The sequence below is a fragment of the Rhinolophus sinicus genome, linkage group LG13 (assembly GCF_036562045.2).
Source record: "Rhinolophus sinicus isolate RSC01 linkage group LG13, ASM3656204v1, whole genome shotgun sequence".
Taxonomy (NCBI): Eukaryota; Metazoa; Chordata; class Mammalia; order Chiroptera; family Rhinolophidae; genus Rhinolophus; species Rhinolophus sinicus.
Genome location: NC_133762.1, coordinates 13,702,816 through 13,721,016, shown reverse-complemented (window position 1 = coordinate 13,721,016; position 18,201 = coordinate 13,702,816). Strand labels below are relative to the sequence as shown.

Genomic DNA, 18,201 nt, shown 5'->3' with positions numbered 1-18,201 from the left:
GCTTCAGAAAGTGGCAAAAATGATGGGATAAGTGTGTTCGAAGTGAGGGGGAGTATTTTGAGGGAGGTTAATGGCAATGTGTCTTTTACTATAATAAATTTTTATTTTAAACATTCACCATATTTGTTGATCACACCTCATATATCTCAAATGTTTCTTTGGTGGAAAAACAAGCTATTTGAAAGAAAAATCCCAAGTAAGATTTTTAGTGTTTATATATAATACCTCAATTTGTCTAACATTACCAAAGTAAGTGCTTTTACAAGTAACGTTTCCAGCTAATTGAAGTTATCCAATGGTACTAGAAGCTGCCTCAAGCTGGGAGCGTTTATTTCCTACATTTCCTAATAAAAAAAAATCCCTTTCACTATAAACAATAGTGCTAAAAGAAATCAGAGGTCCGGGGTATAGATTTCCATACACAGCCAAATCTGTGATTGGGATGAATCAATGAAATGGAATAGAAACTCTGGGAAAATTCTTAAGGTATTTAAAAACTTGTATTTAGAAACAAAGTGTAGTGCTTTCATTAGAGCTCAAAATTAGTGATATCAGTAATCTTCAGGGAAAATACTAAAAGGGAAAGAAGTGATCTTTAGCTCTGAAGGCAAAATGTTTAAATACTGTTGGAAAATCACCTTTCTTCTGAGCTTCCTGAGAGGGACCCTCACTCCAACACTGCCCCATGGGCCCACAGATCTCCCTAATTAGTGTCAAAAGCGGGCACAGCAGAGGGACTCCAGCGTCCTGCTTTACAGCTGTAGTCAGCTACTGTCCCAGCTGGTAGTACCTGGGCTTATCAGTTGGTAAATACTCTTCGTAGCCCATCTCCTTTCAGAGATCTCGGGGTATCATCAGGCCGTTGTTAAGTCTTGCGGTTAATATCTGTAGTGTTAAGACCTATCTTGATGTAACAACACTGGCTTGTTGCCTATTGAAGTGATTAGAGGGGTACAGGGAAAACTCTTTATTTACATCTAAGTATGAATACTTGGTTTATTAAATCCTTTCCAATAAAATCGTTACCTGAAAGGATGGCAGGCAGTGGGGGAGAGGTAGAGCGACTCTCAAGGGCCTAGAGTGGGGTGCTCAGAGAAGGCTGATTTAGGAAGTTGCCGTTTCATTCCTCAGACCTGTGATGAAACTTGTACTCTTACTATTTACTCTTAAACCAACTAAACCTTTTTCGATGGATATGAAGGACAGAGTAATAAAAAAACCAGTTAATGAGTTGGCTAACTGTCCAAACTTGAGAAATTGCTTAATACATATTGTATTTTAATAAAACCATTGTAATGGTCATTAAAATTATTTGAAATATGATTATCATTCTGAAAGAAAGTTACAGCATCACCGTATTTATAGAAGAGGAAGCAACAAGCATGCACATTTGGAAGTGAATATAACATTGTAAATTCAACCCACATTAAATACCATAAAAGGAAGTAGAGTCAAAATGCAGCATTATTTAAACACGATTGAAAAGGAAAGGGAAAATTACAGAGTTTTTGTTCACACTTTGGTATAACGTGTGAATTTTGCCCTACTATGTTTGAGTTTGAGAAAAGTCTTAGAGTTTGTATAAAATGATGGTGTGCTTTAATCCAACCTTCCCACTAGGTCAAGACCCTGAAGGTGAGAATGATTCCTTCCTTCTATAACTTTAGTCTTGATATTTCTTTAAAAAGAGACCAACATTATTGTAGGGCTGACTCATACCTATAGAGTAATTACCAAGTACCATAGCCACATAACAGAGCCAAAAGAATCAGTCAATTGTTTTACCTTCCAACTGCTGTTATATAGAGTACATACATCTTAGCGTAGTTGTGCATTCACGAGTTGATTTTACCAACCTCTCAAATTTTAGGAATGGGTACTTTCTAATATTACAAAGTAAAAGCAAGCATTTTCTCTTTTAAAATTTCTATTTTATTTCTGTGTAAAACAAAGGCAGAACTCCTGGAGGTCAAACAAGGGAGAAAATACATCAAGATCAAAGCACTAATAAGTCATGAAACAAAGAAGGTTCTAATAAGTCATGGAACAAAGAAGGTTCTGAAATAGAAATCAATATAATCTACAACCTTTTCAGGGGAGTATTTATTCCCAGCCACCATCACATCTCTCTAGTAAGAATTAATTTTTTAAAAAAAATCTGGAGATCCAAAATATTAATAATCCATTCTGTAAAATCATATGTAAAATTATGACCAACAGAAGAGACACACAAACTTTCATCAACACAGGAAATGACATTACTAAAAGCAGCTGCCATTTCTATCAGTGGTCACCATAGGGAGGCCGTTGGTTGTAGCCATAGTGTCCATACTGGTGGGGATAGTAAGAGTCTTGTCTGTGCTGTGGGTAATGGTTACCCCAGGGTCGTCCATGCCATTGATTGGATCGATTGTCACTTGGCCACCCCCGTCTGCTATCTCTACCTCTAAACTGTCTGTTATCTTGCAACCTACAACAACAAAACAAAATTTTTATACTTCCCTTTTATTTTAAGAAAGCACATGACAAGTCTACCTTGGTGCATCTGATGCTTAGTAAACAAGAGAGTAAAAAACATTTTTCTGTACAGAATAATCGAGCACCAGTTATTCAAAAGAGTCCTAAGATTTAAATCATTCTTTCAGTGTTATACTGGACACACTTTGCAAAGAAATAGGCAGACTACAACACGAAACCCTCAACAATAGGATAGTTCTGAATCAAACTGAAACCTATTCAATTGTACAAAAGCAATGTGGTCATTTATTCCTTTTATCTATTCTGAGTTATTAAATAGAAGTAATTTCCATTGTATAAACTTCATTCTAGAGTAAAACCAAAAACATTACCTTCTTGATGGAATTTAACACAGAGTTTTGCATAAGACTCTAGGTATCTAAAGTATATTTGCAAAGAAAGTACTAGTCTACAGAAAGAACATTTAAAAAAAACATGAATACACATACAACTGAACAGTAAGAAGAAATGTATGGTGCTGACAAAATATTAAAGCAAATAATTATCAGCCACTTACTCTGTGCCGAGAAGAGCCACTGTTCTCGGCATGCGGTACCATACTGAACACAAACATTGGTCCCTGCCCTCAGTGGGCTTCTAGGCTAGCACATTAAACCTATCTTCTCCCAGCTCGGCCCTCTGCATTCACTTTTCTGAAGTAATACATACCGATTGCCTCTGTTTCTTTGGTTCCCACCAGCTCTGTGATTCCATTCCTCGACAATTGGAGGGGTCTGGGGAGGGCGTTTCAGGTATTCCTGGTACTCTTTGTCATCTTCTGTGAATCTACTGGCAAACATCTCTTCAAAATTTGAAACAGCTTCAGAAGTGTCAGTCATTCTGGAATTCTGTACAGTTTTTAATATGTTTCTGTTAGAATTTTTTTTTACTGAACACTATCTTACCAGATAGTGAAAAACCAAGAAGTAAACAATTTTAGACAGTGTATTCATAAAAGCCTCTTGTGTACTTTTAAACTTAAGATAGATTTTAAACATTGAATTCATTATTTCTTCATTACCGTATACATTGTGCTAACTAGGAGCCTGGGGTGCAAGGATGAACAATAACCATGGACCCTGCCCCCAAACAGCTCTCACTCTAGTAGAAGAGACAGATACGGTACAAATATAAAGGGAGGAGAAGTGAATGTCAAGAAATGAAATTGGAAAATAGACAAGAGTCAAATTGTGAAAAACTTTGTGTTCCACGCGACAACTTGATACTTTTTCTGGTACCCAAGAATCATAGGTGGTTTAAGCGGGGAAGTCTCAAGATCAAATTTGCTATTTACGCATACAAGGCTCACTTTTCTAACAGGGTAGAGAACAGATCAGTGAGATTAGACTAAAGGCAGGTGACTGCAATAATATAGAGACGTGCTGAGGAATTAATCACTGACTAGATACCGGGATAGGGGAATAACCAGGACAACTCCCAGGCTTCTGGCCAAAAGACTGGACAGGCTACGGTGCCATAGGAACTACAGGAAGAAGGGCGGGCGGGCATCCACACTGGGTTTGTAGTTAGCTACAGTACGTACACCACGTGGAGTCGGTTCCCAGTTAACCGACTGCACTGGGTTGCACTGGGTTGAAGATGAAGATGGGAGGCATCGGCAAGTTTGTTGGTGGTTACGCTGTGAGAATGGATGAGATGCTTCAGGAAGACTGGAATAAGAAGAGTATCAAGGAACAGAATCCTGAAGAACATCAACAGTGGAAGATAAAGAAAGGATGGGAGAATGCACAGAGATAGATACAAACCAGGAGAAGTTATCATAGAAGGCAAAAGAAGAAAAAGTGGTCATCGGTGTTGAATGGTACAGTGACAGAAAGAACCAAGAGGAAATTAATTGGATTTAGCCATTAGGAGTTGATTATTTTAGAGTAGTAAGGATTGAAGCAGGATTCCAGTTAATTGAGAAGTCACTGGAAGTAAGGGAGTAGAAATCATGGATTATAGACTAAGTTTTCAGGAAGCTTGGCTGAAAACAGGAGTGACTATAATGGTATCCAATGTATTCTTATTCCAGATTCTGTGATGAATGAAAAATAACTACTATTGATATTGTCTAATGAGTATAAAAACTGAAATCTGGATTTTCCAGACCAATCATAGAGTCACTCAAGTAGTATTTCTTCACCCACATTTTCAGAGAGCCCTCTACCTCTAAGAAAAGATTTGGCTTAGGCTGCGGAGGCCTAATCCTTGAGAAACCAGGAGACGGAATTTACCACTTTTAATCTTCATCTAACACCTGGAAGCCAGCCTAGCAGCCTTTCTCCATTTTCCAGTCTTCCTTAACCAAATATTGGTCAGTATTCCCATCCGTGACCCTTTTTAACCCAAACCCATCTTTTTGCTCTTTGCTTCAAGCCTCCTACATCCTGTTTTATGATTTGGAGCATATGTGACATCATGCTAAAACTTTAAAACCAAATCTTTCCCTCTTATTTGACATCCCAAAATTATTTTTCTTCCTGTGTTACTTCAATTTATAGTAAAAAGTTTTTGATAAACAGATGTGATATTGGAAGATAGCTTCTTCATTAGTACATCTTTCCTCCAAATCCCTCAAAACGTACAAATGTTTATAACATTTTTAATACACCCTCATCCCAACAAAATTAAATGAAGATTATTGTTTGGATGCAAGAAACAATATCTAGACTTTTTACCTTTCAGCTACTGCTCTCTTAGAGAGTATGTCTTATTAAATATCAGACTTTCCATGTGTCTGGGATTAGCAAACTGCTATCAAATTCTCACATCCAAGGTATGATTTAAAATAAATTTAGCTAATGAAAATTGTGCCTGGATTTCTATAGGGATCATAGAAACCACCAGAAAGATGGCCCAGGCCTAACCCGATGGGCAGTAAAAATCATAAGGCAAAGCAAATGTGCTACTCATTTTTATGTTCCCACAAGTGAACAAATATCAACTTGATCATTACTCATGAGAATGAAGTTAAAATAGAATATGTTATTAACCAATGTTCCCCCAACAAGTTTAATTAAAATTAAAAATAGTATTTGAACTGATCTAAATTAGTCCTACCCAAGGGATTTGAGGCTGTACAATTAAATGTCTAGATTGTCCAGATCTGTGGGAGGAGGAAAAAACTTGAAGAAAACACTCAAAGAGGGAGGTAAGGACCCTAAGAGCCCAAGTTAATGAAGAGGTTGGATGAAAAGTGCTCTGAAGACTTCCAACGCTAACAGAGCTCCAAGGGCCAACCAAGAGCTTGAAGACGCTACAAAGATTCGTCCTCTGGGCCTTCAAACCCAATAAGCTGGTTCCGGCATGAATAACTGCAGAAGGTAGTTCTTTTCATTGGAAAAAGGCACAGCCTTTCAGATCTGTGCTCTAATATTCGTAGTTTATTATCCACAAAACCACATAGTACTTTGTGGCCGACTAACCTTGGAAAGGCCGAACCAGGAAGGGGTTTCCCTGCTCCAGCAGTTGAACCCATAGAACAGACGAAGGAAGGGACAGGAAACCACCGCGTTTTTCAGTCCGCCCTCAAAGCACATTAGAGCTGGTCTACCAAGCCTTTGATAGATTCCCTCCTGAACCACCTCAGATCTCCAGACGCGCAGGGAACTGGACACCGTGAGGGATAAGGGGCCTCCAACCTCGCGAAAGCGCCCAGACCTGGAACTGCAGCCCCAGGACTCCTCTCCCGCCACCTGGCTCGGCCCGCCCGACTCCTCGTCCCCGTCGCCCAAACGGACAACTCACTCGCCAAGCGCTGGGCCTACTCAGCGCGGGCCGACACACGCAGGAAACGTACCTCTGGCCGACAAGACTGTCAGTCCAACTCCACACACACTCCACCTCTCCAAGGTAACGGAGCCACCGCTGTCAGAATCCGACAGCCTCCTGACTTCCGCTTCCGGCGAGCAAAGCGGAGGCGGGCTTCTCAAGCCTCGCGAGATCCCGGGCCGGGCTTGGGACGTTCCCAGTACTTCAGACGCTAGTGCAACACCTGCGGCCGGGTTAAGTGAGGTGATGCCCTCAGTGCGCTTTCCGCCCGCCTGGTGCCTGTGCAGGAAAACACGTCACCATGTGTGAAGTCCCTTTGACGGGGAGCGGCGGCGGGTAGGGACGGAAGTTCTGGAAGTATGCAGGGAAGAAAGGGAAAGGATGCTTCCCGCCGCCTGCTCCCGGAGCCTGTGGAGAACGCGAGGCGAGCGCGGGCCGTGAGGGGTCGGCGCGAGCGGATGGCTTCAGACGACGCCGGTCCTTTCACTCCTGCCAGGGCCGCCTCGGTAGTAAGAGTCCCATAGACCGGATTGTACGTGCTTCTGCCGAAACACACCCCCTCTCTGCCCCACTTAAGTGGTCAGTACCCAGTTACCTGCAAGCGTCTTGGCCATTTCTTCTCGAATGGTCTGCAGGTGTATATACGCTGAACATCCAAAAAATAACTTGGCCTCTTCCTTCCCAAATTGCTTTCCAGACAATGCACCTGTTTCTGTTCATACTACCAGCCGTTTCCAGCGTGGAAACATTAATGTCTACATTTTATGACATTTATTTCCTTTGTTGCGACCCTTGGTTGCTACGTTCTACCCCTCCAGGAATTCTGACATCCATCCACTCCCCTCACCCACTGCCTCCACCTCGTCCAAGTTCCCGTTACCATCCCCTGAGCAGTGGAAATGCAGTACCTTTCTCATCCACTCCCTTCCTTTGGCACCACCTCCCTACCTCCCAGCCCATATTACATGTAGCTGCTATAGGGTTAGTCATCTGCAAGCACAGTTCTGATCCAAAACCTTCACTGGCTCCCTGTTGCCTGTAGATTAAAGGCCACTTTTATTTACTTGGGTTCAAAACCCTAACTTTATTTTCTACTGTTCCCCTTTCTTTCCCCTGTAGCCCATAACGTCAATACTCCAAGGATTCATTGAGTTATTACCACTTTCTGACTTAGACCTAAAATTATTTATGCACAAGTCTTTCCCCCCAGTAGATTATAAACTGACCTATATCTGATTCGTTTCTACATCCTGGAGTGTGTGACCCTGTGCTTTGTATACAGTAAGCACTCAGTAAATGTTTATGGAATGAATGATGGAACTATTGAATGTTCCAAGCCATGTTTTAGACACATTAACCTGGCAAACGTGTGTAGGACAGTACGGATGGACAGATATGATAGTCTTGGTGTTGAGTGGTAAAGGGGAGAGCAGAAAGGGCAAGGTTGCAATAATTGAATAGTACTGTCCTTAGTAACTGAGTGGATGACGGGAGAAAAGGATTAGAGGAATCAGGGACGACTCCAATTCCTTAAACCTGGGAAATTGGGACTGAAAAGGGACAGGCATAGAATGGGTTGGTTTTAAAGCAAAAATGAGCTCAGAGCTCAAAAAGATTTATAGAATTTGAGATCATGGACTATCCAAAAGGAAATTTTTAGGGGGGGTGTTAGAAATACAGGACTAAAGCTGAAGAGAGAGACTCTGCCTGAATATGTTGAATGTCTGAGTCATCCATGAAGAAACAACAGTTGAAATAAATCAATGTATACAAGAGTTCCACAGGAGAAAGTATTTATAGAGAAGCGCAGAAGGTCAAGGCCTTCACCTCAGGAAATACCTATATTTAGGAGGCAGGAATAGGAAATATAAACTTGAACAAGGCATTAGAATGAATATATGGGTAGCAACGTGACAACTGAAAAACTCAGAAAAATGCTTCTCCACCTGTTATCAGGTGAGAGCGTAGTTAGGGAAAGGAGAGTTATTGAAGGCCAGCTTTCTGGTTTCCTTGTGACTTGATTATTACACTATTGCTAGGTAATGAGGACTTACACAGAAAAGTATTTTTTTTTTAAGTTCATAAATGACGTCTGGGAGCTTCTAGGCTTCCAAGAGTTTCTATGAAGAATTCTAGGTATTCCAGCCAATTTTCAATGAAACTATTTTTGCCCATAATGTTTTCTCATATTCTGATATTTTATCAGTTATTATATCTCACTTTATGACATCATCAGGAAATAATCTGTTCCATGAAAAGGTATTTTCCAGGTAACTGACACTTAGTCTTTAAATACCAAAACGTTTTTATTGGAACTACTTTTGATGGAAATGGACATAAAATGTAATACTTCTCTGCCATAACCACAGTATATGGGCTGTAATTTAATTTTTGGCAACTACAGTCATTGTTACAGCATCAATTGTGGTATTCCGCTGGATAGTAATATCCTTGGGCCTATTGATACATATGGAAAAGATTACCCTTTGTTAGTTTACTGTGTGTTATATCTCAGTGTTTTATCTTCTAGCCACCTCATAAATTAACCTAATTTTACCCATAATTTTAAGCCTCACTTTGACCCGATGATCTAGAGGCAAAACACATCAACAGAAGTCCCCAGGGAATCCTGGCATCGATGGAACCCTGCTTTCAGAAGCTGTGAGTGACCCTGAACAATAACCATTTTAAAGATGGTGAAACTGAGGCTCAAGAGGGCATATAATTTATTCAAGGGCACAGCTGGTAAGTGACAGCAGGATTTGGGTCAAATCTGTGATGCTTCCAAAAGCTTTGCTTTTTCCTCAGTGAAACACTGTTTTTCCCTTTCCATTCTCTAGTCCACAAATCTTTAGCCACGTTAAACAACTTTGCTGCTGCTGCACAGCCCAGATTCTTCCCCTGCGTGGTTGATGGGGACCCCTGTAAGGCCAGGACCTCTGCCGCTGCAGCTTCCACACCAGGAAGTGAACTCCACAAGGTACCCGTCTCCTTACATTGCTCATCTTTAAAAAAAAAAAACAATCTCCTGAAGGTGAATGTCTTAGGCAAAAACCAAGTCACATGTCTGATCCCTAACTAAAAGGAAGGGTGGGTAAGTCAGCTTCTGTTTTCTCCTGGAGAGGCGGGACTCATAAGGTAATAAATTCTCTAACCAGAGGAAGGTATTCAAAAGGGACTGGGCAGAGAGGAAATGTGACAACTCCACTCTAGTTTCCCACTTACCACCGTTCGCCTTGTTCATTGTACGAGTACACATGAAATCATACTATCGAAGCGTTCGAAAGGATAATGTGGTTGAATGCTTTTTTTTTTTTTAAACTGTTGACCCGGGAGATGAAATGACTTCTCCACTGTCATAAAATTGATCAGTGACAGAACTGGAACTATAACCTTCAGGCGTTCTTCATTGATTTAACAAATATATTTTGAATACCTATTACATGCCAGGGACTGTTCTCCGCCCTGAAAACATCAATGAATGTGGATAAAAGCCCTGCCCTTATGGAGCTGACATTCTAGTGGGAGAGATTGACAATAAAAAAGTGACTGTGAAGAATGCTCTGAAAAATAATTAAGCAGGGCAAGGGGACAGAGGGTAACATGCAGCTACTTTGGATACCATCATCAGGGCACGTGCGAGTGTATAGTTTTCATCTCAGCCCATTTCCTTAGAAGGTGGAATCCCTCACACTCTCACCTCCTATCAGGAATGTAAAAATTGAATACTTTCTTTATTTTTAACATCCCTTCCCTTCATAAGTAAGTAGAGGGATAGCTCTCATTTCTGAGACAAGGCAGATGTAGCTTCGTTTGTAGTTCCTAGACTGTGGCCAGTGGCAAAATTGAGTGTCTGTGCCAGTAGCTTGAGTTGGAATCACAAAGTCGCAAATTGTTAGGTTAGTCAAAGCACTTTCCCCTTTCCACCCCCACTTCCCCACGCCACCCCAGTCTTCACAGAGCCAAGCACATGGTTGGAAGTCAGTAAGTTCCTAAACAAGAGTTGAAATATGTCAGCCTCCCACTCACTTTTTCTGATCTGGGTAAATCTCATCGTATTTCCCTGCCCTGATTTTATCTTCGATAAATGGGAATAATAACCTTTGCTACTCTCAGCTTCATAAGGTTATTGTAAGAATTAATTATTGCACATGTAAAGTGCTTTCGGTTCAAATGCAGAAATATATGTGATTGCTAATGATAATTAGAGTTATTTCATGTTACATAAATGTTTAGTCTCTAAGAAAACATTTCAGGTTACATGAGGCTTTGGGTTAGTTTCACATCTGTGCTCCTGTGGCTTTAATTACATGGAATTGTTTTGATCGGAGATTACAAGATCTTAATCCCATTCTCCACCTCAGCGCCATCCGCCCACATAAGGAATCCTTTGTGTAGGGGATTTTTTTCAGCAGAGTGCAGGAAGCCACCCAACACTAGTTACAAGTTTCTTTGCTATGTGAGTATGACTATTTACCATAGAAACCAGTTGTTATCAGTGAAGAAATCACAAGAGAAGGAAAGATGAGTTGTCTTGGGGAAGAAAAAGCTGTGAGTTGGGTTGAGTGGGTTGGAACCCAAGTCTTTTCTAATCCTAGAATCTATAATGGTGGTATGAAGGTGTTTGCTCTCCTTTTTCCTGGTGTGTGTTACATAAATAATGGCACAGACTCTTGTTTTCTAAGTGGACGTGATCTGGACTCGAGTTGAATAATATCTGCCTATTTCTGGGGGGGTGGGTCCATCCACGGCTGAAGGATGGTTCTAATCTTTAGCATCATCCTTCCTTCACTTTTTGTGGCTGCTTCATGCGCTCCATTGGCTGGTTCTACTAATCTACTTCAGTGTCTCGGTCCTCTCCACCTCTTCATCCATGTGTGTGTGACACTTAGAAGGGACCTTGGAAAGGTGCAGAGGCCCAGAGACTTGTCCAGAATTGACTCTCAACCGCTCCTCCCGTCCCACCACTGTCTTTTCTCCTCTACGTAATTTTCCAGAAATCTCTTTCATTGAAGGGATAATCACAGTTGGAGTGTTATAAGCATTTTCTAAGCACTTGAAAGTGGCATGAGTCAGTCAGGACCCTTATCTGAGGGTGAACTTCTGCCGTCTTCCCCATTTTAAGAGGGTAAGTCTTTTGGGTCTCATTCCAGGGCAAGCTTGTTGCCCTCGGTGACAGGTGGCTTGTTCGCACTTGTGTGAAGCCAGCCTTGCTGAGTAATGTTTCGAAAGAAAGGTACAAAAAGGCCCATTTAAAAACAGATGTTCATGTAGTGCAAGTATCTGTACCATAAGTGAGCGTAGCATAGGGAGTGGAAAACGCACCAAGCAAGGAGTCAGGACACTTACTTACTCCCTGTGGGCTTTTGCTGGAGGAGATCGTTGAGAGGATGGGACTGCAGGTGACTGGAAAGCTGGGCCTGAGCAAGCTGGTCTGTTCTGCCCACCGACCCCACAGCCAGAGCCCTTCCATTTGCACGGCTGCACCCTTGAGAGAGTAAGGCGTTGTTGAGACCATCTGACTGAATACATGACTTCCCCAGTGAAGGCCTTTGTCTAGACTTTTAAGATTCTGGCAGGTGGTGCGGAAATCTGCTCGTCTTGTGGTTGCCCAAGGCAAGCCTCGTATGTAAGTTCCCTTGCTTGTTCGAATTGCCATCTACCAACCTGGAGTGTTCTGCCTCTTTGTTCCGTCTCTCCTTGCCCTCACTGGAGGGGCCAGTTTGCAAACCAGGAGTTGTCAAATCACCATCTCGCTGGGCCTTAGTTTCTTCACTGAGTTTCTTATTTCACAGATAAAATTGAGGCTTCTGCCTCAATTCCTTTGATTTCCCAATCCCACGCCTACAGTTGGACCTCTTTCCGCCCCTGTTCACCTTTTGTCTTCCAGTCTTGCTGCTTGTGTCTTTGGTCTGTGCACTCACTGCTCTTCAGAACATTGCTTCGGCAGTTATTCCTTCTCTCTTCTGTCTATTTGCAACTCTCCCTCCCTACTGGCTCGGCCCAACCCCCCCACGCCCACCATGTAAGCTTGCTGGGGTTTTTCCAGTCTCAGAATAAAGCCAATACCCTGCCCTCAACCCTGCGTCCTCCTGTAAATATCTCGGGTCTCCTTTCCCCACGTGGGGAGTTTCTCACAAAGAGTGCTACTCCTGCGGTACTATAGTGCCCCCCCTTCCTATTCACTGCAGTCAGGCTTCCGCCCCTGAAACGCCACTGAAACCACCTGGCAAAGTTCACTGGGACAGAGTTGACCTAGGGCCAAATTCGATGACTCTTTCTCTAAAATCTTCAATTTACTTAATAGCTGTACAGCATTGGGTCCTCTTACTTCCTCTCTCCCTTAAACCTTCTTCTCACTTTATTTCCAAGTTTTTTTGTGTGATTCTCTTCTGCCCTGTGTCACCGTTTCTTCTCTCTGTCTCCTCTGCTGACTCCTCACTCCCCTGCTTGTCCCTAAATGTGGGTGTTCCCATGGCCCTGTCTGCTCCCCTTACGTTGCCTGTGCGGACTCGGTCTCTTCCAGGGCTTCAGCTTCAAGCTCTGTGCTGATGACTCAACAGTAGATACCACCAGCCATCCTTCATAGCTCAGCTCCAGACACTGAAATAACTCCTGCCTACTAGAAATCGGTATCTGGATACCCAGCAGGCATCTCCAGCACGTGTCTGAACGTGAGTTCATCTTTCTTCCTGAACCTGTTCATCTGCCTCTTATCTCCTTTTAGGAGAACGCTCCCTCCTCGTACCCACACCAGAAACCTCGCTGTGATCCTGGACTCCTCCCTCTCTCTCATCCCCCACACCCCGTCCCTCCCCAAGTGCTGTGGACTTCAGCCCCTGCCCATGTCTTCTGTGTGTTCTCGCCTCTGCTTTCCTGCTGCCTCTCAGTTCTGACTCTCATCCCTTCTCATACTGACCATGGCGATAGCCTCTAACTGGCCCCTGCAGCCAGCTTTTCTCCCATTCAGGCCCTTCTCCACGCTTCTAGTACAGTGTTCTTCTTGAAGTATTTTGAAACATACAGAAAACAATGGGCGATGATATAACCAGTTCTTGTGTGTCTCCCAGCCAGCTCAGAGGAGGTTCGTTCTAAAACACAAACGTGATTACATCTGTCCCTGGATCGGTCCACCTTTCCGTGGTTCCTAATTGCTTCTAGGATACACTCTAAGCTCCTCAGTATAGAATTACAGCCCGTTAAGATTAGTTCTGTCCTATCTACGCAGCCTCATCTCCTGCCAGTCTCCCTAACGAAATGCACAGCTATATCAAACTGTTTCAAGTTCCTGGAAGACTTCAGGTTGTGCTGTATACATGCTGTTCCTTCTGTTTGCAGTGTCCTCCCCACTCTGATCCCCTTGGTAAGTCTTAGCTCATTGTGTCACCTTCAGGTGGTCTTCCCTAATGCACCCCCAATACCCTTTGTCCCATCTTCCAAGTAGAACCGATTGTTTTTTCCTTTAAATCTTTCACATATGTAGCCATATATTTATCACAGTGTAGTGTAATTTGTTTACATCCACCTAAATCATGAACGTTTGGAGGGTAAGGCTGTGTTTCACATCTTGGGCAATGGAGTCTGTCAACCTGGTACATAGTTGGTGCTCAGTACATGTTTATCGATCTGGCCCCTACTTTCCTCTCCAGTTGTACATTTGACTAATCTTTTCCTACTTACTTCCTCCCACTCAGTAAACACTCAACCATATATATATATATATGTATATGTATATGTATATGTATATGTATATGTATATGTATATATGTATATATGTATATAGCTATATAGCTATATAGCTATATAGCTATATACACACATACATACATACATACACACACACACAGACCCAGCTCCCCTCCTACGAATCTATCTGTTTTTATGTCCATCTTCATGCTGGAATGTAAGTGCCAGGAGTCCAGGGACCTCGTGTGATGTCTCTTCACCACCAGCACCTGGCAGTGGGGCTGGCCCAGCCGATACGGGTGAAGAAGGCTTTGTGAGCATGTGAGTAAAGGAGTTAGACTTGCTGATTTCTAAGTTCTCCAACTCCAAAACGATATAATGTGAGGTTCCAAAAATTGTGACATAATCTAGAAGTTTGCTCCCGGCAGATGATCAGAACAGTTGAAACACCACTGCTAACAGTTGGCAAATGTGAAGGTAAACATTGCAGAAAGTGAGTCAGATGAAGGTGAATCCTCCGAAAGGATCGGGAACATTGGCAAACACTGTCTCCAAGTATCGCAGGCACCCCCTTTGCACCCGCTGGTGGCTTCCATATGTTCCCTCCAATGGCACATGTGCCTTGAGAGATTCTCAGAAAGGTGTTTGACAACCTCCCTGTGACTAAACCCCGACTGGGTAGAGATGAGCTGAAAGCACAGTATTCTCTGTAGCCAAAATTACTTTTTTCCCATTAACACTTCACTTTAATTTGCTCATTTTGGTAAACGAAACAAAAGTTTAGTCATTTATTTAATATTTCTCTTCACATAGAATTTTGGAGAAAACCCTAAAGATGCTCTTAGCATTTGTAATCTTAATTATTTTTTCACTCCACAAGCATTTATCAATATCCAGTATAATTTTCAGCTTAATGTTGGAGTGGAGATAATTTTAAAAATGTGGAATACAGATCTTAAGATCTAATTGAAGAGTCAGGCAGAAGATAGCTATGATGTAACATGTGCGTTATAAGAAAATAGTACATGATAGCCTAATGAAATAAAGGAAAAGCTCATTCCAACTGACTACCTGAGTATGCGGAGACTTCAGAGTGAGGAAGAAAAAACAGAGCAAAGTGACATTAACCAGGAGAAATTTACTGAAGGTGGCACATCTCCAACAAGTGTGTACACACACACACACACACACACACACACACACACACACACACACACGATTGCCAGAAGGAAGACCCTGTGAGGAATCTGGGTTTTAGACATGGAGGATGGAGAATGGCCATTGTTCTGCTAAACCCTCTTCAGAGAAAGACTCCGAAGCTGCTCCATTTCCCTTTGGCCAAATCCCAGGACTCTTTAGTCCTTCCTGTGTCCCGGGTCCCCTCAGAGACCCCTGTGTAATATCATCTCTGTCATAATTGGAATATGAGTTGTGATCTCAGCTCACCTGGGGACATGCATGTCTCTTCGGATTTCAGCATATCTAATTACACATTGGTGAGGGTTGACTGTTTTCCTGGGGGGCAGGTAAGACCCTGCCCCCTCCCACAGGTGGGTGGGAGCTTTTACTCTACAGAGATCTAGCATTTTTAGGTGGGAAGGGCATTGGCCTTAGATGCAGACCAACTTGAGTGACTTTAGCCAAGATAGAGGCTCAGTTTCCTCACTTCTAAAATGAGATTATAATGATTATTATTTTCTACCTCCTAGATTATGATTATAAGGAATAACAAATGTTAGTTCCCCCTCTTCTTCCTAACTGGACGTCAGACCAAGGTAATACACTCCAACTTGGCAGATTCGAATAGAGAGGTTCTGACGCCAACATTTTGCAATAGTCCTGTGAAAACCGCCATGTCAAAATTTGAACACTGCTACCACCACTATTTATTGAGCAATTACTGCATGCCAGGCACTGGACATAAAGAATCCCACATGTCTCATTTAGTGTATGCACTTGGATGTTTCCTTGTCTTCTTAAAATACAATCTGTTGTGGCTTCAGTTCCTGGAATGCAGAAGTGAACGGGGAGATAATTTAGTAATTTGTGGTGTATCAATGCAATGCAGTTTCAAGCAGCTATTAAAAATGCTTACAAGCAGCTATGGATAATTTCTGCTTCTCGGTGCATCATCTAAATTCCCCCCCCAGTGAGAGTCCCTTTCCTTTATAATCAGGAAAGAAGGGAGAGAGAAACAAGGGACTTGATCAGGTATTTTTAGCGGGAAAGGTGGGAGAGAGCAGCATTTGCTGTGACTTTTCCTGGCGATGCCTTGCTGATCCCTGGAGACATCTCAGGTCCCTTCCGTTTAGATCCCTTTTCTCTTCCAAGTGCCGGCCATGAAGAGAGCTGAAGCCTCTGGTTTGTCTCCCCCCCATCCTTATCAACAGAAAGTACTTTTTCGACTCTGACCTGGCTGGGGAAAGGACCGACTGTATTCATTTCTGTAACCTCAAAGCCCTTACACAGTGTGCGAAGCAGTCTGAATTAATGGGATACTATGCAGCTGTAAAAAGGAGGGAGCTCTTTTTGTTCTGTTAGAGAACGAGCCCCAAGAGAGTGGAATTGAAAAGAGGCCAACTGCAAAACAGTATGTAAGGGATGCTACCGTTTGGGTAAAGAAAGGGGAAAGGAAGTTTTAATCTCGGGGGATGAGAGGAAGGAGGAAAGCCCGTCACTGAAAACTCCTGTATACCTTTTGAATTCTAAATCCTGTTGAATGTTTTAGTGATAAAAAATAAATACAAATTTTTTTTTAATTGGGGAACAGTTCTTCATTGGAGAACAGTGTGTACTTCCAAGACTTTTTTCCAAGTCAAGTTGTTGTCCTTTCAATCTTTGTGGAGGGCGCAGCTCAGCTCCAGGTCCAGTTGCCGTTTTTCTAGTTGCAGGGGGCGCAGCCCACCATCCCTTGGGGGAGTCGAACCGGCAACCTTGTGGTTGAGAGGACACACTCCAACCAACTGAGCCATCTGGGAGCTCAGCGGCAGCTCAGCTCAAGGTTCCGTGTTCAATCTTAGTTGCAGGGGGCACAGCCTACCATCCTTTGCGGGAGTTGAGGAATTGAACTGGCAACCTTGTGGTTGAGAGCCCACTGGCCCATGTGGGAATCAAACCGGCAGCCTTTGGAGTTAGGAGCACGGATCTCTAACCACCTGAGCCACCGGGCTGGCCCAAAATAAATACAATTTAAAGTTTAAAAATAATGTTGAATTTATTTGAAATATCCAGACTAAGCAAATCAGCAGATTAATGATAGCCAGGGGCTAGGTTAGAAAGAAGGAATGGGGGGCTGACTGCTTAAGTGGGCGTGGGGGTTTCCTTTTGGGGTGATAAAAATATTCTGGAACTGGATAGTGGTAATGTAGAAAATGCCACTGAATTGTACACTTTATTTTGTTGTTTATTGAGATATAATTAACACATAATGTATACTTTCAAATGGTTAAAGTGGTGAATTTTATGTCATGTGATTTTTACCATAATAATATCCTTTTTAGAGTTGACTTGTTGCTTTGTGGTTTTAAAGAAACCAAACTACTTTTCCCAGAACTGCCCTGCTAATTTCATTCTTAGCCATAATACATCTTGAAGAAGTTAAAAGTTTCTTATCTGAAGGTGACTGAAGTTGGACAAGATGCTATTAAAGTTCCCTTCCTACTCACATGTCTCCTAAACTGTTTCTGAGGAACAGCTTTGCCCGCGGTGGCCACATTGCCGTGTGGCAGGAGCTGGCAGTCATACGGTGCCAGTGAGGTGTCGGACCTCCTAATTGGAGAGGCGCTAGGTTAGCACTGGAGCTCCCCAGCAGGAACCTCTGCTTCCTCCCTCTTAGTTAATCATTTCCTAACTTTCCCCATCCCTGTGTGATACAGTTCTGGATGACCCTCCTTCTCCCTCTGGGGACTCCTCGGTAAATTAACTTTTCCACGTTGTCCGGACTGGTACCACAGAGAGTCAGAGAGCAAGGCTTCACAGCTTCCAGCTAACACTGTCTCCAGAGAAATTGTGAGATTTGACTCTTTTCTTTCTTTCCTCCGTGTTTTTACTCTTCTTTGTGTTTATAATGCAGTTACTGACCCAGTACATGTTTCTGTATGTCCTGTTACAGGCTGACTTGATTCGTTCATTTTCCTCTTTTCTCCACATGTCAGTGAATTCTCCTCTTTATCGCGGACCCCTGGCCCTGGACTGTACCTCCATATCGTCCCCCACATGCTCTGA

General features: G+C 42.6%; 2 protein-coding genes across 8 annotated transcripts in view; one reads left to right on the top strand and one right to left on the bottom strand.

Moving 5' to 3' along the window:
• Window positions 1-1,909: 1,909 nt before the first annotated feature.
• Window positions 1,910-6,477, bottom strand: RAMAC (RNA guanine-7 methyltransferase activating subunit). 2 transcript variants are annotated; one of them, XM_019743449.2, is made up of 3 exons: window positions 6,320-6,477; window positions 3,187-3,365; window positions 1,910-2,470 (listed from the first exon to the last, which is right to left on the bottom strand). In XM_019743449.2, the coding sequence occupies exons 2-3, from the start codon at window positions 3,354-3,356 to the stop codon at window positions 2,284-2,286; spliced, it is 357 nt and encodes a 118-aa protein (XP_019599008.1). In that variant the 5' UTR covers window positions 3,357-3,365; window positions 6,320-6,477; the 3' UTR covers window positions 1,910-2,283. The 2 variants fall into 2 exon arrangements, with proteins under 2 accessions (XP_019599008.1, XP_019599009.1); XM_019743450.2 differs by having other exon boundaries at window positions 6,268-6,384.
• A 34-nt stretch (window positions 6,478-6,511) lies between these two features.
• HOMER2 (homer scaffold protein 2) overlaps window positions 6,512-18,201 on the top strand; it is a 91,428-nt gene continuing 79,738 nt past the window's right edge. For 3 of the 6 annotated variants that reach the window (XM_019743437.2, XM_019743438.2, XM_019743435.2), the window contains exons 1-3: window positions 6,512-6,870; window positions 8,862-9,036; window positions 9,132-9,271. In XM_019743437.2, coding sequence (XP_019598996.1) covers window positions 9,204-9,271 — 68 coding nt within the window. In that variant the 5' untranslated portion in view covers window positions 6,512-6,870; window positions 8,862-9,036; window positions 9,132-9,203. The remainder of the gene's footprint in view (window positions 6,871-8,861; window positions 9,037-9,131; window positions 9,272-18,201) is intronic. The other 3 variants (XM_074318339.1, XM_074318338.1, XM_019743439.2) reach the window with 3 other exon arrangements.